Source organism: Lutra lutra, chromosome 8, assembly GCF_902655055.1.
Source record: "Lutra lutra chromosome 8, mLutLut1.2, whole genome shotgun sequence".
Classification (NCBI taxonomy): domain Eukaryota; kingdom Metazoa; phylum Chordata; class Mammalia; order Carnivora; family Mustelidae; genus Lutra; species Lutra lutra.
In genome coordinates, this window is record NC_062285.1 from 79,907,692 (window position 1) to 79,935,644 (window position 27,953).

General features: G+C 39.3%; 1 protein-coding gene and 1 long non-coding RNA gene across 4 annotated transcripts in view; one reads left to right on the plus strand and one right to left on the minus strand.

Moving 5' to 3' along the window:
• Positions 1-14: 14 nt before the first annotated feature.
• On the plus strand, positions 15-27,402 carry LOC125106083 (uncharacterized). Of its 2 annotated transcripts, XR_007129215.1 has the most exons (6): positions 15-123; positions 3,524-3,764; positions 10,009-10,197; positions 10,431-10,540; positions 10,949-11,181; positions 26,934-27,402. It is a non-coding gene; the product is annotated as an uncharacterized LOC125106083 (long non-coding RNA). The 2 variants fall into 2 exon arrangements; XR_007129216.1 differs by lacking the exon at positions 26,934-27,402 and having other exon boundaries at positions 10,949-11,183.
• The window catches only part of IPO8 (importin 8), an 88,162-nt gene continuing 78,468 nt past the window's right edge, over positions 18,260-27,953 (minus strand). For both annotated transcript variants that reach the window (XM_047739648.1, XM_047739647.1), the window contains 2 exons: positions 27,396-27,512; positions 18,260-20,240 (listed from right to left, as the gene is read on the minus strand). In XM_047739648.1, coding sequence (XP_047595604.1) covers positions 20,143-20,240; positions 27,396-27,512 — 215 coding nt within the window. In that variant the 3' untranslated portion in view covers positions 18,260-20,142. The remainder of the gene's footprint in view (positions 20,241-27,395; positions 27,513-27,953) is intronic.

Here is a 27,953-nt window from a genome sequence, read left to right on the forward strand (position 1 = left end):
AAACTCCTTTTGTTTTAAGGAGGCTCCCTGTCTTCTCTGACCCAGCATGGACTGCCTATTCTCACTATTTGTTGTGGAAAGAAAACATGCATCTGTTCAGCTGTTCAACCTGATGAGCTTTAGGTAAGTTCACATATGTGCATATTAGGATCCTCTTTCTCTGCCTTCTGGGTTTTTATCTGCTTCCAGCCTTGCTGGCTGCATTTCAGCATTCATCAGCTCAGCCCCTGTGCCCTGCCTCCCCCACTCCTGTTTCTACATTACCATGGACATGGCTTGCATAACCATCTCCTGTACCATCCTTTGTGCCTCTGGCACCATTGGCTCCTTCTCCCCCTACCCTCACTGTTGAGGAGCACAGAGCACCCCAAGCTATTGGGCTACCTCCTTGTGAAGTTCAAATTGAAGCACTTCCCAAAATAGCATGAAGGCACCCAAGGACTCCCCTAGACTTAAACCATCCACTCTGGATTTCCCCTCAGGAGTCCCAAATAAAATTGACACTGGGAGCAAATTGATTGACTTTTTAGTGGAGACAAGCACCACATTCAAGCTTGTTCAGTTAATTAAAATAAACATGTTTTTAGAGTTATCAACATTACATATAAAACTTCTATTCTTACAAGGTTTACTAAAAATCAAATAAGCTCATGTTATCTCTGTTGCAATTTGTCAACAAAAAGACAACTAAAACTGATGGTTAATTTGTCTGTCTCATAGAAGTTTTCATGGGCAATTGTTAATAATAAGTAGGTTAAACAGACAAAAAGGTTTTGTAGCTGAAACTTTTAAATATCTTTCAAAATATTTGCTAACCTAAAACATTCAAATTTTGCTAAGTTAAATGATAAATTGGGTTAAATTCATTGAATAGCTAAGACTTTTCCACATAAAATAGAATACTAAAGCATTGATTTACTGAATGTAGGTTTGTCTGATTTGGGCTTCTTATTGCAGAGAAACTGAGGATACTTGGATTTGGTAGTAAACATGTTTTAAGCTTTATTAAAGTTGTGTTATGTAAAAAAAGGGTGTTTCTAGAAATTATGAAATATATTCATAAATTTCTGATCTAAAGAATTCTGGTATAACAGAGTTCACAGTTAGTTACTACTTAGTTTTCACTGGAGGCTAATTTTCTTAAAGTAAAATTCTTCTAAATGTAATTGAAAATGATAAGGGAAGCAACTCTGCAGGTAGGAAGTAGGAGATGTTTAGGAAAGGGGTGAGGGATGAGGATACATTTTTGTTGAGGTAAAAGAAAGTAATTTTTTCCTAAAACAAGAGAGAGAAGGCTTAGGACAAAATCTGAGTGAAAAAGAGATTGTAAAAGGTTTATAAAGGGAAAACTTTGGAAAGAATTTTGTAATCAAGACTGAGATTGGAATGGATGAATTTTTAGAAGGGTACTGGTATAACATTGAAAGTGGTTTACTCTCTGTTAAAAATACAAAGTTTTCTTGGATTGTTGGTCTGTTCTTGATAAGAAATTGTAAACAAATATGGGTTTTTTTCTTTTTTGGCCCAGAAAACCAAAGTTTCTGTGTTTTATCTATCAGGTCTTTGATTACTTAAGAGAACTAAAATTTTTCAGTATTAAAATAGTTAAGTTTTGTTTACAACTGTAAAACTTTGTGTAGAATCTCTTATTGCCACCTTGGTTTAATTAGATAATTAAATATTGTTTTATAATTATCTGTCATCCTACTTAGGCACTCTAAAACTTTCTCAGGTTTTTAACAAATTTCCGAAGATTTGAGTTCTAAATGAAGTCTTTGTCTAATTAGGTTTGTATACTTGATATGTTAAATTATACAGGAAGCATTGTCCAAAAAATGGTGATAAACCTTTTTAGGTTGTATTTTAAGAGTACATGATCTAACTATTCCAGAAAATATATGAGATTCCTGAAGTTTTAATATGTCCTGGCATAAAGTCATCACTTTACATTCTAATTACTAAAATGTTATGTCACAGAAATAACTAGATTACCTTGTCACCTGCATGATAATGAACTCTTACCAGATCTTTAACCATGTCCACTTTTGAGTCTTTTGTCATTTATGATTACTGTTCTGAAGCTCCTGCAGAATATTTCTCATCTTCAAGGATATGCATGAAAAGGACTTTTGACAAATACAGATTTCTAATATCTTTAAGATCATAAAACTAAACTGGGTAGGAATTTCTGGAACTAATGTAAAAGCTGCATTCAAAAAGAACAAGAATTAGTAACATGGGACTGAATGAATTGAGAAGGATGATTATGGTTTTTATGACTCTTGTTTAAAACATTGCTGGTTCTCTTATGTTGGCTCTTCCAGATTTAAGGAAACATCTTCCCTTAAGAAGATAGATGTGATAAAATATGATAAAATATTCTTTTGTGAACAAACTGACACATTTAACTTTTCTCTCTACCAGAACCCTCCAGAGTTCAGAAACTGTCAGTAAGTATTCTCTCTTTCATGGCAACTGCAGTTGTTTACATAATTTCAATAGGAATCTGTTCTTGTAACTGGAGACCATTGGAAACATTGATTATATTATCAAGGCTTTGACTGGAATGTCATATTTGAGAGCAGCATGCATATGCATATTACAGATATGACCACACAGCTTTAAGGAATTAAAGCTTGATGGAGCCAATAAAACCCCTTGGAAATGTTGGCCAGATGCCTTACTCAGAGTTCCCAGCAGCCCTACCAGGTTGAGTAGAGAATGTTACTTCCTGGCAGGTGCCAAATTCCTTCCCAGGATATTTGGGGGACCTCGAGAAGAATTCCTCCAAATCTATAGCTATTGCAGTCATGTCTGCTGGCAAGTTTTTGGCTTGGCTTCTGGCCTTAAATGAGAGGCTGTTAAATGCTCAATCTGAAATTCCCTAGAAAAGAAGATTGTTAAAAAACTTAAATGGTCCATCACCATTCTTGCTAAGTTTATGGAAATAATTAGGTCAGGTTTGTTAAAACTGGACTTGTTTTACAAATAAATCAGTCTTGATTTGGCTATCTTTAATGAAAATGAGGGTGATTCTAGAGAAATATTATGTTTGTGGATGTTGGATTCTAGTTCTGATGGTCTTACAGTTTATTGTTTGCCTATAAAACCAGGCTGGGTCCTGAATTGTTCTGGTTTCCTTGAATATCTGGCTAGGACTCTCCAAACTAAAGATTTCCAATTTTCTTTCATTCTCTTGACTTGGAGTCATTGAGAACAAAAATTTCCCTTTTTCCCAAGGCCCTACAAACTGAAGCTGGACAAGTTGAGGTCAACTTGAGAGAAATTGTCACAAAACTCATGTATAAACAATCTTAGTGCCTATTGCCTGTGGGCCACTCAAAAGGATCATCAGGGGGATTTGAACCACAAACTAAAAGGATCCATCAGTTTGCTCTCCCCCAGCCCCCATCTGAGGATCCTTCAAGCCTGACATTTAGAAATGTTCTCACTGGCAGCACCTAGGACTCAGACTCTAGGTTTGCTCCAACCATTAACCTATGTTTTTCTTTTGTTTCCATAGAAATGCCTTATTAACTGATTGCATGCTAAACAAGACAGTCTATATGGTAGCCAATACCACCTGCTGTAATTACATCCTCCTGAGAAGTAAGAATCCATATAGATAAAACCAGGCAACAACTTGGCTACAAGAGGCCCTTGACTACATTTTTACAGAAATCAGAAAGACTGCATAAGAGCTAACACATCATGCTGTGTATGGATCAGCTCAGCCACAGAAGTTAAAGAAAGCCTCCAGTCAGGTAAATCTCCAGATGGTGGTCCACAACAACCCCCAAAGAAACCCCAAAACAAATGACTATCAATACCCACTAGATCAAGCCATAACTTCTAACTGCACTGTCCATTCAGGTTTCCTAAAACTTAGACAGCTAGGACTTCTGGAGCCCTCAGGCAGGGTCAACATCCCTGGCCAGCATGAAGTAGTTACAGAAGATGGACTGTCACCCATTTTCCCTTAAAAGATTTTAAGAGCCCAGAGTCCTAGAGGCATGAATGTTAGAGGCAATTAGGTTCTAACAATATACCTGGAGGCCACAAAGAGGAAGTCATGGCCAGTTCTTGGGAAAGTCAGAGACTTGTCCTGGCAGCACTCCAAAACAAAGCCACAAGCAGCTGGATCAAACCAGACAGGCCCAAGATGGCTGACAAAATAGGCAGAAAACCTTGACAAATTAAGGAAGAGAAAGCCTGAAACACTGCTTCCAAGAATTCCATGCAAGTAGTGAATATTCCTCCCCCTTCCTAACAACTGTTGATAAAAGATAGAAATTCAAACCCCAGGGCAGAGCAGCTCACTCACCCACATACACTTTCCTCTCCCTCTCGTTCTCACTCTCATGTCTGAAAAGTGTACATTTGCTTTAATAAATTTTCCTGCTTCTGTCACTCATCCTCTGTGTTGTCTATCCTTGAATTCTTTCTTGTAACAAAATCAAGAGCCATCAGCAAAATCTTTGGATGAGCTAGGTCAAGGTCTCAGGGCCTGGGGTCTTGCCAGTTCACCTGGCAACATTTCTACTGGTTTTGGATTTTGTTTGTTCTTCTTTTTCTTGCTCCTTCAGGTTTGAGGTTAGGTTGTCTATTTGAGATTTTTCTTGCTTCTTTTCTTTAATTTTTATTTAATTTTGTTTTAAGTGGGCTCTACACCCAATGTGGGGCTTGAATTCATAACTCCAAGATTAAGAGTTGCATTGCTTTACCAACTGAACCAGACAGGCAACTGATTTTTTCCTGCTTCTTAAGGTAGGCCTGTATTGCTATAAATTTCACTCTCAGAACAGCTTTTGCTGCATCCCAAAGGTTTTGGACCATTGTTTTTATTTTCATTTGTCCCCATGTACTTAACTTTCATTTGTCCCCATGTACTTAACTTTTCCTTCTTTGATTTGGTTAACCCATTCATTGTTTAGTAATATGTTATTTAACCTCCATGTATTTGTGATCTTTCCAGATTTTTTCTTATGGTTGATTCCTAGTTTCATAACATTGTGGTTGGAAAGGATGCATGGTGTGACTTCAGTCTTTTTTGATTTGTTGAGACTTGTTTCATGGCCCAACACATGATCTATTGTGGAGAATGTTCCAAGTGCACTTGAAGAGAATGTGTATTCTGTTGCTTAGGGTTTAATGTTCTGAATATATCTTTTAGATCCATCTAATCCAGTGTGTCCTTCAAAGCCATTGTTTCCATGTTGATTTCCTTTTAGATCTGTCCATTGATGTAAGCAGGGTGTTGAAGTCCCCTACCAATACTGTATTCCTATTGATTTGTTCCTTTATGTTTGTTAATAGCTGTTTATGTATTTGGGTGTTCCCATGTTGAATATAGATATTTACAGTTATTATATCTTGTTGGATTATTCCTTTTATGATTATGTAAGGTCTTGTCCTTCTTTGTCTCTTATAACAGTGTTTGTTTTAAGGTCTATTTTGTCCAACATAAGTATTGCAACCCTGGTTTTCTTTTCATTTACATTTGCATGATACTTGCTTCTCTATCCCTTCACTTTCAATCAGCATGTGTCTTTAGATCTGAAATGAGTCTCTTTAAGGAAGCATGTAGATGGGTCTTCCTTTTTTTATCGATTCAGTCACCTTCTGTCTTTTGGTTGAAGAATTTAGGCCATTTATATTCAAAGTAATTATTGATAGGTGTGTACTTATTGTCATTTCTCCCTTGATTTCTGGTTGTTTTTGTAGTTCTTCTTTGTTCCTTTCTTGTCTTGCTGTCTTCCCTTGTGGTTTGCTAGGTTTCTTTCATGATATACCTAGATTTCTTTGACTTTATTTTTTGTATATCTATTACTAATTTTGATTTGTGGTTACCATTAGGTTTATATGTAACATTTATGTATAACGCAATCCCCAGATTAGGACAGTTTTCAGCTATTATTTCTTCAAGTAAATTTTCTTCAGCCTTTACTCTCTCTTCTCTTTCTGGGATCCCTATAATGCAATGATGTTACCCTTGATGGCATCACTGATTTCCCTTAATCTATTCTCTTATTCTTTTTTCTTTCTCCTATTTAGCCCAATTGCTTTCCATTACTCTGTCCTTCAACTCACTGATCCATTTTTTTTTTTTGCTTTCTCTAGTCTAGTGGTTATTTCCTCTATGTATTTTAATTTCAGTTATTAAGTTCTCCATATCTAATAGTTCTTTTTTAAGTTTCCTATATCTTTGTTGAGGGACTGAGGTCCTCTACTCTTTTCTCAAGTCCAGTGAGTATCTTTATGATTATTACTTAATTCTTTTAAGATATATTTATTTGTTATTTTAGAAAGGGGGGCAAAAAAGGGGAGGTGCAGAGTCACCAGCAAACTCCCTGCTGAGCACGGAGCCTGATGTGGGGCTCAATCTCATGACCCTCAGATCATGCCCTGAGCCAAAACAAGAATCAGATGCTTAACTGACTGAGCCACCCAGGTGCCCTCATGACCATTACTTTAAATTCTCTATCAAGCATATTACTTATCTCCATTTCACTTAGCTCTCTTGTGGTTTTTGTCCCAGTCTTTAATTTGGGACATATTCCTCTGTCTCCTTTTTGTCTAACTCTCTGGTCTGTTTTTGGGTGTTAAGAAAGCCAATTATGTCTCCTGCTCTTGAAATTAGTGGTCTTACATAGAGGTCCTGAAGTGCCCCACAGCACAATATCTCCTGTTCAGAACCTAGCACTTCAGGGGTGTCTCCTATGTCTGTTGTAGGCACCCTACTATTGTGACTGAGCCACATTTGCTTTCCATCCAGTCATCTGCAATGGCTCTCTTCACCTGTTGTGGCAAGAGTTTGGTTCCTGGGTTGTCAATGGGTGGATCTAGGGCTGCTTTGGGCTTGAGTTGTGTTGGGTCAGACTGGGCATTTGCCAGAACTGTGGTCACACTGAACTGCAGGGCATTTTCCCTGTGTTGTTCTCTAAGAGACATTCATTGCTGGGCAGGGTCTGCAGTCAGACCAGATGTCTGCCTCCAGCTCACTGCTAGGGCTGCAGTGGAAATGGTGTGTGTGGTATCATCCCCTCTTCTCAGGACAAGAGTCACTTTGGGGTGATGCTGACTCCTGTCAGGGCTGCTTGCACACTTCCAGACTTGTCTCACCACTTTGGATGAACCCCTGCTGAGGGCAGGTTGGAAAAGTTGGCTTTGCAGAAGAACATGGGGGTGAGGTTCACAATTTTAGCAAGCTTTGCACCTTCTGCTGGAGGAGACCTGAAGCCACTTTGGAGAACTCCTAAGGAGGTCACGTTAAAGGGAGCAGGTCCACTGGAAAATATGGGGGTAGGACACAGGGTGTTAGCATTGTGTTTGTAGGTCTGCTGTGGGAGGTGATCTGTTGCTACTTTGGAGAACAGCCAAGGAGTGAGTCTGGAGAAGAGCATGGGGATGAGCAGCTGTTAGCAAGCTAGGTGTAGAGTGTTGACACTACATTTGTTCCCACAAGTATCTGTGTATCTGGAGTGGGGGGACAGGGAGGGAAGTGGTGCCCACCCCCCCTTTAGTTCTTAGAGAAGTACCCTAAAAATTCCTGCTCCTCCGGCACACATTCAGAGATTACTAAATAGATCTTCCCATATACCCAGGTGTTTGTCAAACTACTGCTTCTATGCTCTAGCTCTGCAGTGCTATTTGTTATGCTTTCCCTTTAAGGGCAGAGATTTGTTTTTCTATTGCCCTCTCCTTCTCCCAGAGCTGAGCCACTGGTTTTTAAAGTTTCTGGTGTTGAGCCCCATTGATTGTAATACCTCACCAATTAAGCCCTGGTTTTCAGAGTCAAATGTTATGGGGATTTGTCTTCCCATTGTGGATCCCCTGTGCCTCGGGTGCTTGCTGTGGGGTCTTCTCCCCCTCCTTCTCTGTGTCTGTGGTGTCCCTCCCTCCCATGGCCAGTCTCACAGGTCAGTTTGGTTCCTAATTGCATCTTCACCCTTCATTTAGATTCCTAATCACATGTCCACCCTTCCTACCATTTGTCAGTGTGGTCTCTTCCCTATGATTAGCAGTGGAGTCTGCTAGTCATTTTCTGGGCTGTTTACACTGATGTGGGTGTTACCTAGGTGCATCCATGAGACCAGGTGAACTTAGGATCTTCCTATTTTACAATCTTCCCCAAATGGGTTTTTGATGTAAAACAAAGTTTTAAAGCCTTGTGATATTCTTAGAAAATTTTCATTTTAAATTTGTAAGCCAAGAGTAGGTCAAGGTACAACTGATAAACTTTAAATTGAAGAAGTATCATGTAATTCCTTTAAATCTTCTTATATATGTTATAGTGCGCATTTAGCTAGTACTCATTTTAACAGAAAAGCCACAAAAGACCAGATTATGAACCTCATTGTGTGTCAGTTATCTATTCCAAATTCATTGCTTTGCTAGTGCTGTACGCATCACCACTAACCAGATGACAAGGTTGCTCTGCAAGTCTTGTGCTTTGGAGAAAGAAACAACCAACTTCTTTAGTAACAAAGATGTCAAGAATTCTGAAAAGCTTTCACCACCCAGATGGTAGCTATCCTAACAGAGGGTAGTGGAAATATATTTGTGGACAGTGATCATTTTCATGATCCTCCAAATCACAGTGTAGATGGCTACTTAATAGCTCTTGGCCCCTCCATGTGGTGCTAATAGCCCCTGATAAACTCACCAAGACAAAATGGGAAGGTCTAACACAGAATGCCAAGATGGGATGAATGGCAACACAAAGGGCTGCTGTGGTAATGTGATCGTTCTAGACGGATTCTTTAATCTTAGATGAAAAAGTCAGTCTGATGATCTCATTCTTTTGCAAGCATGGCAATGTTTGACTTTATTATAGGGATTAGGATCTATCACTTAAGTGATGTAATGTGAACAATTCTTTCTTAATCCTATATTGATTCCACAGTGCTCTGTATAGGCTTTGATTTAGTTCAATGTGATGAAGTAGTTCGTAGATAGCTGAATTCCAACAACAACCACAATTGCTATACTTACAGTACAGCTCTTGAGCTACTAATTTTTCTTTATAACAGTGTTACAGAATAGAATGATATTAAGTTACTTTGAATAAAACAGGAATGACTTTCCCTTTGTGTGTAGTATATTAAAATATATATATTTTTTTAAAGATTTTATTTATTTATGTGAGAGAGAATGAGTGAGAGAGAGCATGAGAGAGGAAAAGGTCAGAGGGAGAAGCAGACTCCCCAAAGAGCTGGGAGCCGGATGCGGTACTCAATCCTGGAAGTCCAGGAAAATGACCTGAGCCAAAGGCATTCGCCCAACCAACTGAGCCACCCAGGCGTCCTTAAAATATATTTTTAAATAATATATTTTTTATTTTGAAAATAAACCTTGAGTTACAGACCAGATTCTTTCCAAATTTTTTTCATGAAACTCTAAAATACAGTAATAATATACCCAATGGTAATTTGTATGATTTTCTAAATGATTATTTCAGCGGCTTTTATAATATTATCATTATCACATAATGATAAGTGAGAACTACATATGAGCGCTACTTTTGAAATGGGCTTGGAGTCATTTAAAAAATAATAGCATGGACGTTTCTCTTCCTTTATTGGCTAAATTCTGGATCAATACATGATGAGCAGCAAAGCTGAGAGAATGTAGTAGAGAAACAGTGTATCAATGGGGAACTAAAAATAAGTGTCCAGAAGTCCTGTAATGCTTGAAAGGATTTTTAAAAAATTGTAAGAACACCTATGATAGCAGGGTTACACTGTGCCCCCAAAAACACCACCCATAAAAACAAAAAATAAAGCCTGTGAGCCTGTATACTTACTATTATCAGGGAACACAGCACAAGAGCAGAGTCACTTGTATCATTCCCCTTGAATTAATAGCTGTGCCCCACTCATCACTGCCTACCACACCCATATCTTGCCTTTGAAGACAATGAGGGAGTTTGAGCAAAACCATGCTTTACAGAGGAATTCCACAGAGGGTAATAACAAACTGATCAGTTTCATTCTTTCTTTATAATAGGCACAGATTCAAGGAGCTATGCAGAAATGGAAATTCTATCCCCATATTTGCTGAGATCTGTGTTGGTGTTCCATGAGGTCTGCTGCATAGCCATCCCTGGGAGCAAGGATGACCAGTAACTAAGAGGGAAATGATGACCTGTTAGACCTAACATCTGAATCCTGAAGCCTTGTAGCCTTGTCACTGAAGGTAACGAGGAATGTCTTTTGTAATCCTGAAAAACCACTTTGCACATCAGAAACTGGGCTTCCGCTTCAGAAATGCCCACCAAGGCCAGGATGAAAGGAGGCTTGTTTTGGCTTCCCATGAATCTGTTAGAGATAACATAGCCTCTCCCTTTCCTGATACACAGGTGGTGCCACGAGATCTAATGAAAGGTGAGCTGCCAATTAAGTGCATGGGAACCCTTTGATCTCTTACAGTGCCTTTCTGCGCATCTCCTCACTCTAAAAAGTCTACACACGAAGGTCCAGCCTTTGCAGAGAATAACTGTCCAGAGCCTGGATCGTCTTCCACCTGATCCCCGCTGTCAGTAAGTTACCCTGATAAAGCCGTGTAAATTGTATGGCATCACCTGCTTCATTTCCTTCCCAGTTTGGGGGATTCCCTACTGTCCCTCCCTGACCTTCTTACAGTAGAGACCAGAGTAATCCCCAGTCAGCAGCTTCCCTCTGGCGGCATATTCTCTACTTCATCATCCAGCAGTGGAGGTGGCTGCTGCGGTACGCTCGTTTTGTCCTTCTAAAAGCCAGCTGCCTGGTACCCATTTCTGAGTTCTTATTTAGCTTCCTAGAAGTTCTGCATTCTAAGCGCAATAGCAGTACCTCAAGTATCCATTCATTTGTTCACATTAACCATGTGTGGCCACCAGTTGCGGAGTATGTAAAGAAGACAAAACGTGTACCAAAAAAACTATGTAAAACACAGTACCTGCCCTCAGATTTGCAAGCAGCGGCATGAGCAATTCAAGGCAGAACAGAAAAACATACAAGTGCTGTGAAAAAGAAGAGGGAGGCGCTAACAGCAAGACCAGAGGTCATCCACTGTGAAGGAATTCTAATTTACCAGTTTGAAAGAGAAGAGACCAGTGGCGTTGGACAGTCTGGAAATCAGCAGTGAGAGCAGAGCCGTGGAAGTTTCCAGAGACATTGACGGCAAGCAAGAGAAATGAAGGTACTTTCCTCACTCAGTAGGTTGTTGGAATGGAGGTCACTATACACAAGAGAGTTGCGTGGGGGACGCTGGGCCCCATAAAGCCTTGCTGCTTAGTTCCCATTTGTCCCAGTTCATCCCTTCATGCCAAAGGGGGTCCTGTGGGAAAAAGTCACTCTTGCCTGAGTTGCTCTTTGCTTCCTGCACATTCCAAACCCTCTGAGAAGCCTCCAGTTTCTAGCTCTTGAGAGGAACATACATCTACCTGCGACATCTCTTTCAAGTTGGGTGATCTCCAGGGTGAGCTTCCTCACATGACCCGCAGGGAGCACGTGCGCTCTTTCACCTGCTCTGTCCACGGCAGAGCCTTGCATTCCTTCCTCTCCTCAACACAGCCCTCCTCTCCCTCCACCATCACCGCTGTCTGCCCCAGACTGCCCCAGACTCTCCCGCTGCCCAGCTACTCCCTCTCTGTTGCACATGCCTCTCTCTTGGCTCTCAGATCAGTGACAGCTGCCCTGCTGTCTGGGCTGCTTCCAACCCTTTGTTCATTGATTTTTGTGGCCTCACTCTCTATTAGACTGCCTGAGAAACTTCCAACCCACCTAGAGGCAGCACTTGTACACTGAACCTAATGGAGAGAATGAAACAGGATCAGGAAGGATTACCGTTTAAGGCTCATCTGGAATTTTTTTTTTTTAAGATTTTATTTATTTTTTGAGAGAAAAACCAAACAGGAGCCGGAGGGGGAGGAAGGGGCAGAGAAAGAAGAGCAAGCAGACTCCGCACTGAGCAGCAATCCTGATGTGGGGCTCAATCCCAGGACCCTGAGGTCATGTCCTGAGCTGAAGGCAGATGCTTAAGTGACTGAGCCAACCTGGGCACTCCTGGAATTTTTCTCCCCACCACAGGAGACCTATCTAGAAAAATGTGATAGCAAATGTCCAAGAAATTACTGCTTGTGCTCTTGCCGGATTTTTATGGTTTCACATCTCATGTTTAGGTTTTCAATCCATTTTGAGTTTATGTATGGTATAAGAAAATGGCTCAGTTTCATTCTTTTGCATTTAGCTGTCCAGTTTTCCCAACACCTTCTCCCATGACATACCCTTGCCTCCTTTGTCGTATATTAATTGCCATATGATCATGGGTTTATTTCTGGGCTCTACATTCTATTCTAGTGATCTATGTGTCTATTTCTGTGCCAGTACCCATACTGTTTTCATTACTACAGCTCTGTAGTATATCTTGAAATCTAGGGTTGTGATACCTCTTGTTTTGTTTTTCTTTTTCAAAACTGCTTTGACTATTTGGAGGCTTTTGTGGTTCCATACAAATCTTAAGATTGTTTGTCCTAGTTCTGTGAAAAATGCTGATGGTATTTTCATAGGGATTGCATTAAATCTGTAGCTTGCTTTAGGCAGTATGGACATTTTAACAATAGTCATTCTTCCAACCCGTGAGCACGGAGTATCTTTCCATTTGGTTGTGTCATCTTCGATTTCTTTCATTAATGTTCTATACTTTTCAAAGTACAGGTCTTTTACCTCCTTGATTGAGTTTATTCCTAGGTATTTTATTCTTTTTGGTGCAATGGCAAATGGGATTGTTTTCTTAATTCCTCTTGCTGCTACCTCATTACTAGTGTGTATAAATGAAATGGTTTTCTCTATATTGCTTTTGTATTCTGTGACCTTACTGAATTCACTTATCAGTTCCAGTAGGTTTTTGATGGAGTCTTGAGTTTGCCATATATACAGTCTCATGCCATCTGCAAATAGTGAAAGTTTTACTTCCTCCTCACCAATTTGGATGTCTTTTTTTTTTTTAAAGATTTTATTTATTTATTTGACAGAGAGAAATCACAAGTAGGCAGAGAGGCAGGCAGAGAGAGAGGAGGAAGCAGGCTCCCTGCTGAGCAGAAAGCCCGATGTGGGGCTCGAACCCAGGACCTGGGATCATGACCTGAGCCGAAGGCAGCGGCTTAACCCACTGAGCCACCCAGGCGCCCCTGGATGTCTTTTATTCCTTTTTCTTGCATGACTGCTGTGGCTAGGACTTCCAGTACTATGCTGGACAGCAGTGTGAGAGTGGACGTTCTTGTCTTGTCAGTTTTTCACCATTGAGTATGATGTTAACTGTGGGTTTTTTATATATAGTCTTTATTATGTTGAGTTCTGTTCCATCTGTAACAACTTTGAGGGTAATTATCATGAATGAATGTTGTACTTTGTCAAGCACATGTTTAGCATCTAATGAAATGATCATATGGTTTCTAGCCTACATGTTGTTGATGTGGTGTATCCTGTTGATAGATTTGCAAACATTGAGTTACACTTGCATCCCAGGAATAAATCCCACTTGATCATGGTGAATGTTTTTTAAAATATATTGTTGGATTTAGTGTGCTTAAAATAATTTGAGGATTTTTACATCTACGTTCATCAGAGATATTGGCCTGCCATTCTCTTTTTTTGTAGTATTTTTCTCTTTATCTGGTTTTGGTATCATGGTAGTGCTGGCCTCATAGAATGAATTTGAAGTTTTCCTTCCTCTTCTGTATTTTGACTGGTTGGAGAATAGGTATTAACTCTTTAAATGTTTGGTAAAATTCATCTGTGAAGCCATCTGGTCCTAGACTGTTGTTTGTTGGGAATTTTTTTATTATGGAGTTCATTTCATTGCTGGTAATCAGTCTGCTCAAATATTCTTGCTAGTTCTGTTTGGGGTGGTAATATGTTTCTAGTAATTTATCCATTTCTTCTAGATTATCCAGTTTGTTGGAATACAGTTTTTCATATTCTTTTACAGCTGTTTATATTTCTGTGATGTTGGTTGATATTTCTCCTCTTTCATTTCTGATTTTGAGTTCTCTCTCTCTCTCTCTCTCTTACTGTTGGATGACTCTGGCTGTTGATCTTTTCAAAGAACCAGTTCCTATTTCCCTTGGTCTATTCCGTTGTTTTCTTTTGTCATTTTGTTTTCGTTGTTTTGTTGTTGAAATTTCTTTTTTTTTTTATAATTTTTTTTAAGATTTTTTTATTTAGTTATTTGACAGACAGAGATCACAAGTAGGCAGAGAGGCAGGCAGAGAGAGAGAGAGGAAGGGAAGCAGGCTCTCCGCTGAGCAGAGAGCCCGATGTGGGGCTCGATCCCAGGACCCTGAGACCATGACCTGAGCCGAAGGCAGAGGCTTAACCCACTGAGCCACCCAGGCGCCCCTGTTGTTGAAATTTCTATTTCATTTATTTCTACTCTATTATTTCCTTCCTTCTGCTGGTTTGGGGATTTGTCTTCTTTTTCTTGCTCCCTCAGGTGTAGGGTTAGGTTGTTTATTTAAAATTTTTCTTGTTTCTTGAGGTAGACTGGTATTGTTATAATCTTCTCTCTTAGAACACTTTTTACTGCATCCCAAAGATTTTGGACCGTTGTGTTTCCATTTTCATTTGTTTACATGTATATTTTTTATTTATTCTTTGATTTCTTGGCTGACCCATTCATTGTTTACTAGTATGTTATTTAACCTCCAAGTATTTGTGTTTTCTTCAGATTTTTCTTCTTTGGTCAACTTCTAGCTTTATAGCATTGTGTTCAGAAAAGATGCATGGTATGACTTCTATATTTTTTAATTTGTTGAAACTTGATTTGTGACCTAACATGGGACGTATTATAGAGAATGTTCCATCTGCACTTGAAAAGGATGTGTACTTTCCTGTTTTAGGATGGAATGTCCTGAATATCTGTTACATCTGTTTGGTCAAATGTGTCCTTTAAAGCCAATGTTTCCTTCTTGATTTTCTGTTTGGGTGATCTACGAATTGATGTAAGCGGGGTGTGAAGTCCCCTATTACTGTATTCCTACCGATTTGTTAATAGCTGCTTTATACATTTGAGGGCTCCTATATTGGGTCTGTATTTATAATCGTTTTATCTTCTTGTTGGATTGTTCCCTTTATGATTATGTAGGGTCCTTCTTTCCCTCTTTTAACAGTCTGTTTTAAGGTTTATTTTGCCCAATATATGTGTTGCTGCCCTGCCTTCCTTTTCACGTCCATTTTCATAATTGTTTTTCCATCCCTTCACTTTCAGTCTCCATGTTTCTTTAGGTCTCAAATGAGTCTCTTATATGCAGCATATAGATGGGTCTTGCTTTTTTTATCCATTCAGTCACCCTGTCTTTTGATGTGAGCATTTAGTCCATTTACCTTCAAAGTAATTATTGATAGGTATGTACTTATTGCATTTTGTTACTTTACAGTTGCTTTTGAAGTTCTCTATTCCTTTCTTCTGCAGTCTTTGGCTTTCTTTTTTGTAACACTTAGATTCCTTTCTCTTTATTTTTTGCATATCTATTACTGGTTTTTGATTTGCGGTTTCCATTAGGTTTATATATAACATATATATAGCCATCCATGTTAATCTGATGGTCACTTAAGTTCGAACCCATTCTAAGAGCACTAAAGTTTTACTCTTCTCTCTCCCACATTTTAGGTATATCATGTCATACTTTATATCTTTTTATTTTGTGAGTCCCTTGACTGATTTTTATAGATGTACTTGATTTACTGCTCTTCTGCTTCCCATTTTTCTTATGCCTGCCTATGATCTTTCCTCTCTGAAGAATCCCCTTTAATATTTCTTATAAGGTTGGTTTGTGGTAATGAATTCCTTTAACTTGTGTTATTGTAGGAAACTCTGTACCTCTCCTTCTATTCTGAATGATAGCCATGTTGGATAGAGTATTCTTGGTTGCAGGATTTTTCTTTTGGCACTTTGAATAAATCAGGCCACTCCCATCTGGCCTGCAAAGTTTCAGCTGAAGAACCAACTGATAGTCTTATGGGGTTTCCTTATACATAACTCTTTTCTCTTGTTGCTTTTCAAATTCTCTCTTTAGCAATACTTTTTGCCTTTCTAATTGCTGTGTGTCTTGGTGTGGACCTCTTTGGGTTGATTTTGTTAGGAGTTCTCTGTGCCTCCAGGATCTGAATTACTGTTTCCTTCCCCAGAGTAGGGAAGTTTTTGGCTCTTAGATCTTCAAATGATTTTCTGCTCCCTTTTCTCTCTTCTAGACCCCTAAAATGTGAGTATTATTATGCTTGATGGTATCACTTAGTTCCCTTTATGTAGTCTCATTTTTCTTTTTCTTTGTCCTGTTTGTCATAATTGACCTCCATCCATTACTCTGTCCTCCAGGTCACTGATCTACTCTGCTTTCTGTGGTTTTATTCCCTCTAGTGGATTTTTAATTTCAGTTATGGAGATCCTCATCTCTGATTGGTTCTCTTTTAAGTTCTCTATCTCTTTGTTGAGGGTCTCACTGAGATTCTCCACTCTTTTCTCAAGTTCAATGAGTATTTTTATGATCATTCTTTAAATTCTCTATCAGGCATATTATTTATTTCCATCTCCTTAGCTCTTCTGCTGTAATTTTGTCCTGTTCCTTTATTTGGTATATATTCTGCTGTGTCCTCATTTTGTCTAACTCTGGGTCTGTTTCTGGGTGTTAGTAAAGTCAATTAAACCTCCTGCTCTTGAAAGTAATGTCCTTATGAAGAAAAGGTCCTTTGATGCTCTGCAATGCAGTGTCCCCTGTTTACCAGAACCTGGTGTTTTAGGGATGTCTTTCACGTGTGTTGCATGCCCTATTATTATGGCTGAGCTGCATTTGCTTTCAGTCATCAGCAATGGCTCTCTTAGCCTGTTGTGGGGAGGGTTTGGTCCCTGTATTGTTAATGGGCCAGTCTGGGACTACCTTCAGCTTGAGTTGGGTCAGATGAGGCATTTGCCAGAGCTGTAGTAGCACCTAACTGCAGGGCACTCTCCCTATTGTCCCCTGAAAGATGTTACCTGGTGGGCAGGGCCTATAATCAGATGGGATATCTGCCCACAGCCACTGCTCTCACCACATTCAGACTGGTATGTGTGGTTTTCTTCCCCTCCCCTCAGGGGAGGTGTCATTTTGGGGTCATGCTGGCCCCTGTTGGAGCTACTTTCATACCACCAAGCTTGTGGCACTGCTGTGGAATGGACTTCTGAGTGTAGATTGGAGGAGTGGGTGTGCACTTGTTAGCAAAGCTAGGTGGAGTGTGCATGCTGTGCTGGTTCCTGCAGGCGTAGACTAGGGGCCAGGGGAGAGAAATGGTGTCTGCCAGCTCTTTTGCTCTTGTAGAAATCTCCTAAGAATCTCTGCCCTTCCAGCACACATCCTGAGATTAGTAAATATATCTTCCTTCACACCCTGGGTGTTTGTTAAACTGCTGCTTCTATGCCACATCCCAGTGGGGTTGTTTGCTATGCTCTTTACGGTGGGGACTCAGTTTCCTCTTGGCCTCTTGCTCTCCAAGCAGAGCCTGCTGATTTTTAAAGTTCCCAATGTTGAGCCCCATTGACTGTAAAAACTTACAAAGTCCCTCTGATTTTCAAAAGCAAATGTTATGGGGATTAGTCTTTCTATTGCAGGTCCCCCATGCCTGGGTGCCTGGCATGGGGTCTGATAGTCTCCTCTATCCATGCTTGAGATGTCCCTCCCATGATCAGTTTTGAAGGGCAGTTTGGTTTCCAACTGTATCCTGCCCTTCCTATTCTCTTTGAAGTGGCCTCTTCTCAACATTTAGCAGTGGAGAGTCTGTTCTGCCAGTCTTTGGGTTGTTTTCTCAGTTAATCATACTGATGTAGGTTTTATCTAGGAGTAGCTGAGGGTGTAGGTGAGCTAAGGATCTTTCTACTCTGCCATCTACCTGGAAGTCCCCATTCCACTCAAGTTAGGCTGTCATCAGATCAGAAGAAGGCAATCAGAAAAGGGCTCTATTTCCAGCACCTTTTTTGTTTTCCTTCAAGGTCCTGATGTGGCTTTAACGACCTTTGCTTTTTCAGAGCACCTATCTTTCCCATGGGGACACCATGACTTATGAGATAGGCTTTAGCTTCCAACCACTCTCCACTCTAACTTCTCCTTCTTACCCTTCTTACCCTCCCAAGCCAACAGCTACCTTGTTCCACCTCCTCCCAAAATCAAGAAAACATACTGATGGATTTTTCTCATCTGCTTAAAGTACCTCCATACTCCAGAAAACATTTCACACAGAGGGGTTCAGAATCCTGGGAATCAGTCCGTGTTTTATTTTACAGTACATTCATATAAGTTCCTGCATTTCCAAGTTAACCAGATCACATTCAGGTTAGCACTGCTGGTAACAAAATTATACAACTACCCTGGCTTCAAAAACAAGATAGGATGATACACATTAACATCTCTTTCCCTTTAATACTGCAGAAGACAATACCTCACAAAAATAAAATCACATGCCTTTTACAATCCAGTGTGAAGGCATATTATTTATGTTAAAATAAATCATTTTGGACATGGGGAGAATAAGAAGAGTTTCAAAGCTTAAGATATCTAAGATGTCCCCCAGTGCCACCTTTCTCTTCTGCCAGCTGACACATTCAATATCCATGCCTTGGGAAAAGGGACAGAGAAAAGCAAGGGATAGTGAACTCTGAAACTCATGGCTTCTTAGGCTACTTATGTAAAAACTACTTAAATAACCTAAAAATTCTAAAGGGAGTTAATATTAACAAGGGATGGTAATACAGGAAGCACCTGGAGAAAATTCTTCCAGTCACTGAGGGGAAATATATGCTGCAGACATTTCACAAAAATGGAAAACTGTTATCACATCCAGTAATACATTAGGTTTTGGAAATACACTTTCACTTTACTGTATGAAAACACTGTGATCCATGTTTTAGTGTTGAATTTGTTCAGAAAAACAGCCGGAACCTCCATCTGCAATATTTCTCATAGGCATCCATCATTACCATCTAAGAGGGCAGCTGAACAACACCCCAACCCGTGAAAAATAGAACAAGCTGAACTTAGCTATAATAAAGGCTAGAATGAATAAGGTAGGAGAAAATTCAGATGTGTGAAAAGTAGCAGTTAAAATCATTTGGGTCTTTATCACAGATAAAAAATTTTGTTAGAAAATGTTTTGGACCCAGGTCCAACATAGCTGGAATGATACGTTGTTGAAAATGCAAGCCCCCATCCAGAAAGACCATGTGCTTGTGTAGCACCCTTCTTGTAAGAGTTCAATGTGCTTTAGTAAAATAATCCGTTCATTACGTAATTAAGTACATGATTCAGACTATCCTCGGACTTACTGTTAATTCCAGGGACTAAAGAGTTCCCGTCACTTGCTGCCAAGAAACTTTTGAGTCCTCAACTCACCGTGTTATAAATGAAATTTATATCCATATTTGCTGACTCCAAAAGAAATACCACCTCTTTCAGGGCTCAAGAATAGGATGGAAGAGGGAATAAGACACTTATTAGGAAAGCCACAAAACATGTGATGAAAAACCAGAGCCAGTGCATATTTTACAACCCCTGAAGAGAGCCCCCAGCAGCAGGGTGAGCAAGGGGAGCAGTGATGTTTTTGAAACCAGAGTGACTTGTAGCTAACTGCCTAACAGTAAATTCACATAGTAAAATGCAGAGTAAGTCAACATAGAGCCAAGGTTTACATTATATCTAGAAATAGGTTTTATGCTTTAAAAAAAATTGCAATGCACTCCAAAAAAATTTTTCAGATAATTCATGTACAACAGAAGGCACTGTTATCTGCATAAATCCATTGATTCTGCATGGCAAAAACCTGAGACGTGCAATTCAATTCAATCCTCTAAAACCACCTTGGTCATTCATCCTTTGGAGAATATGTCCTTTTCAGTCCACTGATTTTGTTTTCCTTGAATTTCATACATTACAGTAGCTGCTTAGAATGTGTATTTCGGGGTGGGGAGAAAGGTCAAAGGGGAAGAGGGAGAGGATGAAACCGCAGCCTGAAGCCAGAGTTAACTGGCACAGCAGAAGGGTGCTGAAGAGCAGCCCACTCTTTTCCTCCCCTTGACCTTCACATTCCCCGGGTGAAGTAAAATGTAGTGATGACATTTGGTAGGCTGCTGTTCCTTCTTTCAGTTGTTGCTGGGCACAGTCCCAAAGTTAAATGCCGAGAGGACTCCTTTGTTTTCAAAGGTGAAGCCTCCCTGTTGTTCAATCTTCTTCTTTGCCTCTAGTGTTTGCCAAGAGAAAGAGGGGGGAAAAGAACAAGAGTATTTAAGGTGACAAAGTTGGAAATAACCTCAAAGGAGCTAGATTTCTTTATACTTAGCATTGTGAAGGAATGTGACTCATATTAGCTGTTCTGCCCAACTGAGCAACAACCTTTTTTTGTTTTCATTCTAGTGTAGTTCACAACATACAGTGTTAATTTCAGGTGTACAATATAGTGATGCAACACTTCCATATATTACTCTGTGCTCACCAAGATGAGTAACTCTTAAACCCTTTCACCTATTTTCCCCGAGCCCCTACCCACCTCCCCTTTAGTAACTAACCATCTGTTTGTTCTCTCTAGTTAAGCGTCAGTTTTTTGGTTTGTCTCTCTTGTTTTCCCTTTTAAATTCCACACAGGAGTGAAATCATATGATATTTGTCTTCATCTGACTGGGTTATTTTGCTTAGCATTATACTCCCTAGATCGATCCATACTGTTGTAAATGACAAGATTTCATTCTTATTTGTAGCCAAACAATATTCCTCTGTATGTGTGTGCGCACACACACACACACACACACAATCTTCTTTATACATTCCTCTATCGATAGATGCCTAGGCTGATATGCCGCAATAAACATGGGGGTACATATATCTTCAAATTAGTGTTTTTGTATTCTTTGGGTAAATGCCCAGTAGTGCCACTACTGGATCACATGGTAGTTCAACTTTTGACTTTTCAGGGAACCTCCATACTGTTTCATACAGTGGCTGCACCAAACTGCATTTCCATCAGCAGTGTACGAGGGTTCCTTTTTCTCCACATCCTCACCAACACTTGTTTCTTGTGTTTTCACCAGTCTGACAGGTGTGAGGTGATATTTCATTGTGGTTTTTGATTTGCATTTCTCTGGTGATGAATGATGCTGAGTATATTTTCACGTGTCTGTTGGCCATCTATATGTCTTTGGACAAATATCTATTCATGTCTTCTGCCCATTTTTTAATTGGATTGTTTTTTGGGTGTTGAGTTGTGTATGTTCTTTATATATTTTGGATACTAACCCCTTATTGGACTGTCATTTGCAAATCTCTTCTCCCATTCCATAGGTTGTCTTTTAGTTTTGTTGGTTGTTTCCTTTACTGTGCAGAAGCTTTTCACTCCGATATAGTCCTAACAGTTTATTTTGTTTTTGTTTCCCTTACCTCAGAAGACCTGTCTAGAAGATGTTATGGCCGATGTCAGAGAAATTACTGCCGTGCTCTCTTCTAGCAGTTTATGGTTCCAAATCTCCCATTTATGTCCTTAATCCATTTGAGTTTATTTTTGTGTATAATGTAAGAAAGTGGTCTCGTTTTCCCAGAAGAGACTCTTTTCCATTGCGTAGTCTTGCCTCCTTTGTCGTATATTAATTGCCATATGATCATGGGTTTATTTCTGGGCTCTACATTCTATTCTAGTGATCTATGTGTCTATTTCTGTGCCAGTACCCATACTGTTTTCATTACTACAGCTCTGTAGTATATCTTGAAATCTAGGGTTGTGATACCTCTTGTTTTGTTTTTCTTTTTCAAAACTGCTTTGACTATTTGGAGGCTTTTGTGGTTCCATACAAATCTTAAGATTGTTTGTCCTAGTTCTGTGAAAAATGCTGATGGTATTTTCATAGGGATTGCATTAAATCTGTAGCTTGCTTTAGGCAGTATGGACATTTTAACAATAGTCATTCTTCCAACCCGTGAGCACGGAGTATCTTTCCATTTGGTTGTGTCATCTTCGATTTCTTTCATTAATGTTCTATACTTTTCAAAGTACAGGTCTTTTACCTCCTTGATTGAGTTTATTCCTAGGTATTTTATTCTTTTTGGTGCAATGGCAAATGGGATTGTTTTCTTAATTCCTCTTGCTGCTACCTCATTACTAGTGTGTATAAATGAAATGGTTTTCTCTATATTGCTTTTGTATTCTGTGACCTTACTGAATTCACTTATCAGTTCCAGTAGGTTTTTGATGGAGTCTTGAGTTTGCCATATATACAGTCTCATGCCATCTGCAAATAGTGAAAGTTTTACTTCCTCCTCACCAATTTTTATTCCTTCTTCTTTTATTCCTTTTTCTTACATGATTGATGTGGTTAGGACTTCCAGTACTATGCTGAATAACTGGTGAGAATGGACATTCTTATCTTGTTCCTGACCTTATGAGAAAAGCTCCCAGTTTTTCACCATTGAGTATGATGTTAACTGTGGGTTTTTTATATATAGTCTTTATTATGTTGAGCTCTGTTCCATCTCCAACAACTTTGTTGTCAGTTCTTATCATGAATGGATGTTGTACTTTGTCAAATGCTTTTTCTGCATCTATTAAAATGATCATATGGTTTTTATCTTTTCTCTTACTGATGTAATGTAAGACACTGATTTGTGAATACTGAACCACTCTTGCATCCTGGTAATAAATCCCACTTGATTGTGGTAAATGATTTCTTTTAACGTATTGTTGGATTTATTGTGCTAATAATACTTTGTTGATGATTTCTGCATCTATGTTCATCACAGATATTGGCCTTAAAGTTCTTTTTTGTGGTGTCTTTATTTCATTTTGATATCAGAGTAATGTTGGCCTCACAGAAGGAATTGGAAGTTTTCTTTCCTCTTCAGTTTTTTGGAAAAGTTTAAGAACAGATACTAAGTCTTTAAATGTTTGGTTAAAATTCACCTGTGAAGCCATCTGGTCCTGAACTGTTGTTTGCTGGGAGTCTTGATTACTGATTCAATTTCATTGTTGATAATTAGGTTTGTTCAAACATTCTATTTCTTGCTGGTTCAGTTTTGGGAGATTATATGTTTCTAGAAATTTATCCATTTCTTCTAGGTTATCTAGTTTGTTTGCATATAATTTTTTGCACCATTCTCTTACAATCCTTTGTGTTTCTGTGGTTTAGGTTGTTATTTCTCCTCCTCCATTTATGATTTTGTTTGAGTCCCCTCTCTCTCTCTTACTCTGAATCTGGCTAAGGGTTTATCAATTTTGTTGATCTTTTCACAAAACCAGCTCCTGACCTCGTTGATCTGTTCTAAATTTTAGTTTCTATATCATTCATTTCTGCTCTAATTATTATTTCCTTCATTCTGCTGGTGTGGGGATTTGTTTATTCTTCTTTTTCTTGCTCCCTCAGGTATACTTTAAGTTTTTTAAGATTTTTCTTGGTTCCTGAGGTAGGCCTCTATGAACTTCCTTTGTAGAATGGCTTTTATTGCTCCCAACAATCTTGGACCATTGTGTTTCCATTTTCATTTGTTTACATGTATCTTTTTTTATTTCTTCTTTGGGTCAACCAAGAAATCATTCATTGTTTACTAGCATGTTATTTAATCTCCATGTATATGTGTCCTTTCCAGGTTTTTTCTTGTCATTGATTTCTACTTTCATAGTGTGTTCAGAAAAGATGCATGGTATGACTTCTTTTTGAATTTGTTGAGACTTGCATTGTTACCTAACATGGGATGTATTATGGAGAATGTTCCATGTGCACACTGCTATTTTAGGATGGAATGTTCTGAATATATCTGTTAGAGCCATCTGACCCAATGTGTCCTTTAAATCAGCCACTGTTTCTTCTTGATTTTCTTTTGATCTATCCATTGATGTAAGTGGAATGTTAAAGTTCCCTATTCTAGTATTCCTATCAATTACTTTATTTGTTCATTAATAGCTGCTTTATATATTTGGGAGCGCCCATGGTGGGTACATAAATATTTACAATTGTCATATCATCTGGTTGGATTGTTCTCTTTATGATTATGTAGCATCCTTCTTTGTCTATTTTAACAGTGTTTAAGATCTAAGTATTGCTATCCTGGCTTGCTTTTCACTTCCATTTTCATGATAATTGTTTTTCCATTCCTTTACTTTCAGTCTCCATATGTTGTGAAACACTGCATATATATGGGTCTTGTGTTTTTTTATCCATTCCATCACCCTCTGTCTTTTGATTAGAGAATTTGGTCCATGTGCATTCATAGCACTTACTTACAGGTATGTATTTACTACCATTTTGTGACTTGGTTTTGGTTGTTTCTGAAGTTCTTCTCCATTCCTTTCTTCCCTTGCTCTCCTGTCCCCATAAGTTGGCTTTCTTTAGTGATATACTTAGATTCCTTTGTCTTTATTTTTTGTGTATCTGTTACTTTTTATGTATCTGTTACTGGTTTTTGATTTGTGGTTATCATTAGGTTTGTATACCACATCTTCTGTGTATAGTAGTCTTTATTAAGTTGATGGTCACCTAAGTTTGAACTTTCTTTACACATGTCACTCCCCCCACTCCCATATTTTAGGTATATGGTGTCATACTTCATTTCTTTTTATTTTGTGAATCCCTTGACTGGTTTTTACAGATATACTTATTTTCACTTCCTTTGTGCTTCCTACTTTTCTTATTCATAGTTTTTGTTTTCCACTGACATTTCTTATAGTGCTGGTTTAGTGGTCATGAATTCTTTTAACTTTTGTTTGTCTGGAAAACACTGTATCTCTCATTCTAATCAGAATAATAGCCTTACCAGAGAGAGTATTTTTGGTTGTAGATACTTTCCTTCAGGCATTTTGAATATATCTTACCACTCCCATCTGGCCTGCAAAGTTTCTGCTGAAAAATCCACTGACAGCCTTGTACATAACTTTCTTTTCTCTTTCTGCTTTTAAAATTCTTTATCACTACTTTGTGTCATTTACATTATTGTCTTGGAAGGGACCTTCTTTGGTTGATTTTTTGGTCGGGGGGAATGTCTATACGTCCTGAATCTAGATTTCTCTTTCCTTCTCCAGATTAACGTACTTTTCACCTATTATTTCTTCAAATAAATTTTCTGCCTTCTTTCTCTCCTTTTCCTGGGATCCCTGTAAGCAAATGTTGTTATGCCTGATGGAGACACTGAGTTCCCTAAGTCTATTTTTATTTTGCATAATTTATTTTCCCCTCTCCTGCTCAGCTTGATTACTTTCCATTACTCTGTCCTCCACGTTGCTAATCCATTTTGCTTCCCCTAGTCTGCTATTTATTCCATTTAGTGTATTTTTAATTTCAATTATTGTTCTTTTCTCTGATTGGTTCTTTTCCAATGTTTTCTCTTTGGTAAAGAGCTCACTGAAATCCTCCCTTGTTTTCTCAAGTCCAGTAAGTAAGTATCTTTATGACGGTTATTTTAAATTCTCTATCAGGCATATTATTTACCTCTGTTTTGCTTAGGTGTCTTGCTATTTTGTCCTGTACTTTTATTTGGGACATTTCTTCTTCCTCCTCATTTTGTCTGACTTTCTGTGTTTATTTCTGTTAGGAAATTCAGCTACGTATCTTGTCTTGAAAGTAATGGGTGGAGCAAGTAGTTTTAACAAGGTAGCGCTGGCCCTCTGCCACAGATGTATCTCCGTCTCTGAGACCGGGCAAATCTGCAAGGCATGCACAGGCAGGGTGCACAGTTTTAACAAGACTGGCCACCGCTGCTGGGACTGAGACCCCCACAATGTGCACAGTGGAAACACAGTGGGGGCAAGGTTTGCGTTAGTCTTTGGGGGACTAAAGACAGCACCAGGACTGAGGCAGGCCCAGCTGAAAAGGCTGGTGCATAGTGTAAGCAAGCTAGGTAGTGAAGGCAAGTTCCAGGCTGGCTCCAGCAGGTATCTTAGTGTTTATGCTGGGGCAGGGGGTTGGAAGAGTGAGGAAGGGAAATGGCACCTACCAGCAACTTTGTTCCTGGTGGAGTCTTTCAGTAATTTCTGTCCCTCAGGGACATACTCTGAGATTAGTAAATAATTCTCCCTCCTGTATGCCCCAGGCATTTTTCAAGGTACTGCCTCTATGTTGTATCTCTGTAGGTTGTTTGTTGTGCTATGGGGGGGTGGGCACCTAGTTTTCTATAGCCCTCAAGGCTCTCTTGGAACTGAACTTGCTTTTTAAAGTTCCAGGCTATAAATCACCCTGGTTGTAAGAACTAATGAAATCCGGCCCCTCTGGTTTTCAAAGCCAGGTGTTACGGGGATTATCTTTCCATCCAGGCTTTTACAGTATGATGATCTGTTTTTCTCCTCTCTCCATGCCCACAGGTCCCTTCCACCAGTGGACAGACCCATCCATTTGGTTCCCCACTACATCTCCGCCCTTCCTATCCTCTTTGATGTGGACTCTTCTCTACCTTTTGTTGTGAAGTTTGTTCTGCCAGTCTTTGAGTCATTCTCTGGGTTATATACCCTAATGTGAGTGTTACCTAGTTGTATCTGTGAGATGAGGTAAGCTTATGGTCCTCCTACTCTGCCATCTTCCCCTGACGTCCCTGAGCATTAACCTTTAACAGGGCTATGTGAGTAAGAAGTTATGTTTACTATCACAGAAAAACTGCTAAAAAGAAAACTTTACCTCCCCTATCTCAACTTCTAGAAAAAATAAGCAAAATGAAAACAAGTCTCAGAGCTATGTTTTAACAGTTCCATAGTCTACTGCTAGAAGTGTGCCCAGAATTCTCCTATTGGGGGGCTGACATAGACTATGAAGGGCTGAAAATTCAAATCCATGCCGCAGAACTTAGGCCCCAAATCCCAGGTACCTATTCCATGATGTTTTCCACTAAAATATTTTTGTAATTACAAAATCTTTTCCATTGGTTTTCTAAGAGTAACCACAATAATGTCTGCATAAAATAATTTCTCCAGGTTAAAAAACTGAAAATCAACAAGAATCACGTAAAGCCCAGCAAAAAGAAATGAAGTGTTTCATTTCCAGGAAGACAAGCCCTTTGCAAGAACTCAAGAAGTACCTTCAGTCTATCTGGGGTTAAGATGTTTAGATGGGTCATCCAACTGATTAACTCTCCCTCGGCAAGACTCATCCCCACCTTTTTACATCTTGGGCTCTACAATACAGCGTAAGTACTCCTGAATAACCACCACTGAAAGACACATATTAATGCACAGGATTTTGCAGATCTAAGATATCACGAGTGAATAAAAAGCAACATTTTTTAAAAAATCATACAATAATAATTCGTTATTATCCCTAAAGGTTGGCCTCTAGCAATTTTTAAAACAGTCTTCAGGTGCCACAAGATTCATTAATAAGGCTGACTACTGGCACGCTCACACATGCACTCCAATCTGGAAATCTGGAGAGCTGACCTGCTACTGTCTTCCGGTGCTCCGCCAGGGTGTACACCTCCTGCAGCGCCCTCCTCTGGTCCTCACTGAGTGGTGCCATGAGCAGCTGGTACCAGGCAGCATCCCGATTCTGCACAGCTGTTGCATTGTAGAAGAAAAAGATAAGAGTCTAGTGACAATGATCATTTCAGAGAAAAGTGACATGATAATAAAAGTACAATGAGATGACTACAGATAGTGGAGAAAGAGTTCAACACCATAACAAACCCAAGGTGGTAAAACTTACTCCACCAAAGGATTATTCCTGAGTACCCTACCCACTCTGTATCCGACCATGTGGGACTATCAGAGGATGGTTAAGACTTGCCAATCTCTGCTTTGCCCAGTTCTCTCCTGCCTTCGCCCTCTCTTCCTCCTGAGGTTTTACTAACTATGATCCCTGAATTCCAGATCTTGACATACACCTCTACTCAGGTGCTGTCATTTTCCTCCAGATTCTCACAGTACCTGCAGCTTCAACGTCGGTCCCACACCAAGAACTCGAATTGGTGCTTTAAGCAAAACCATCCCCTAAGTCTC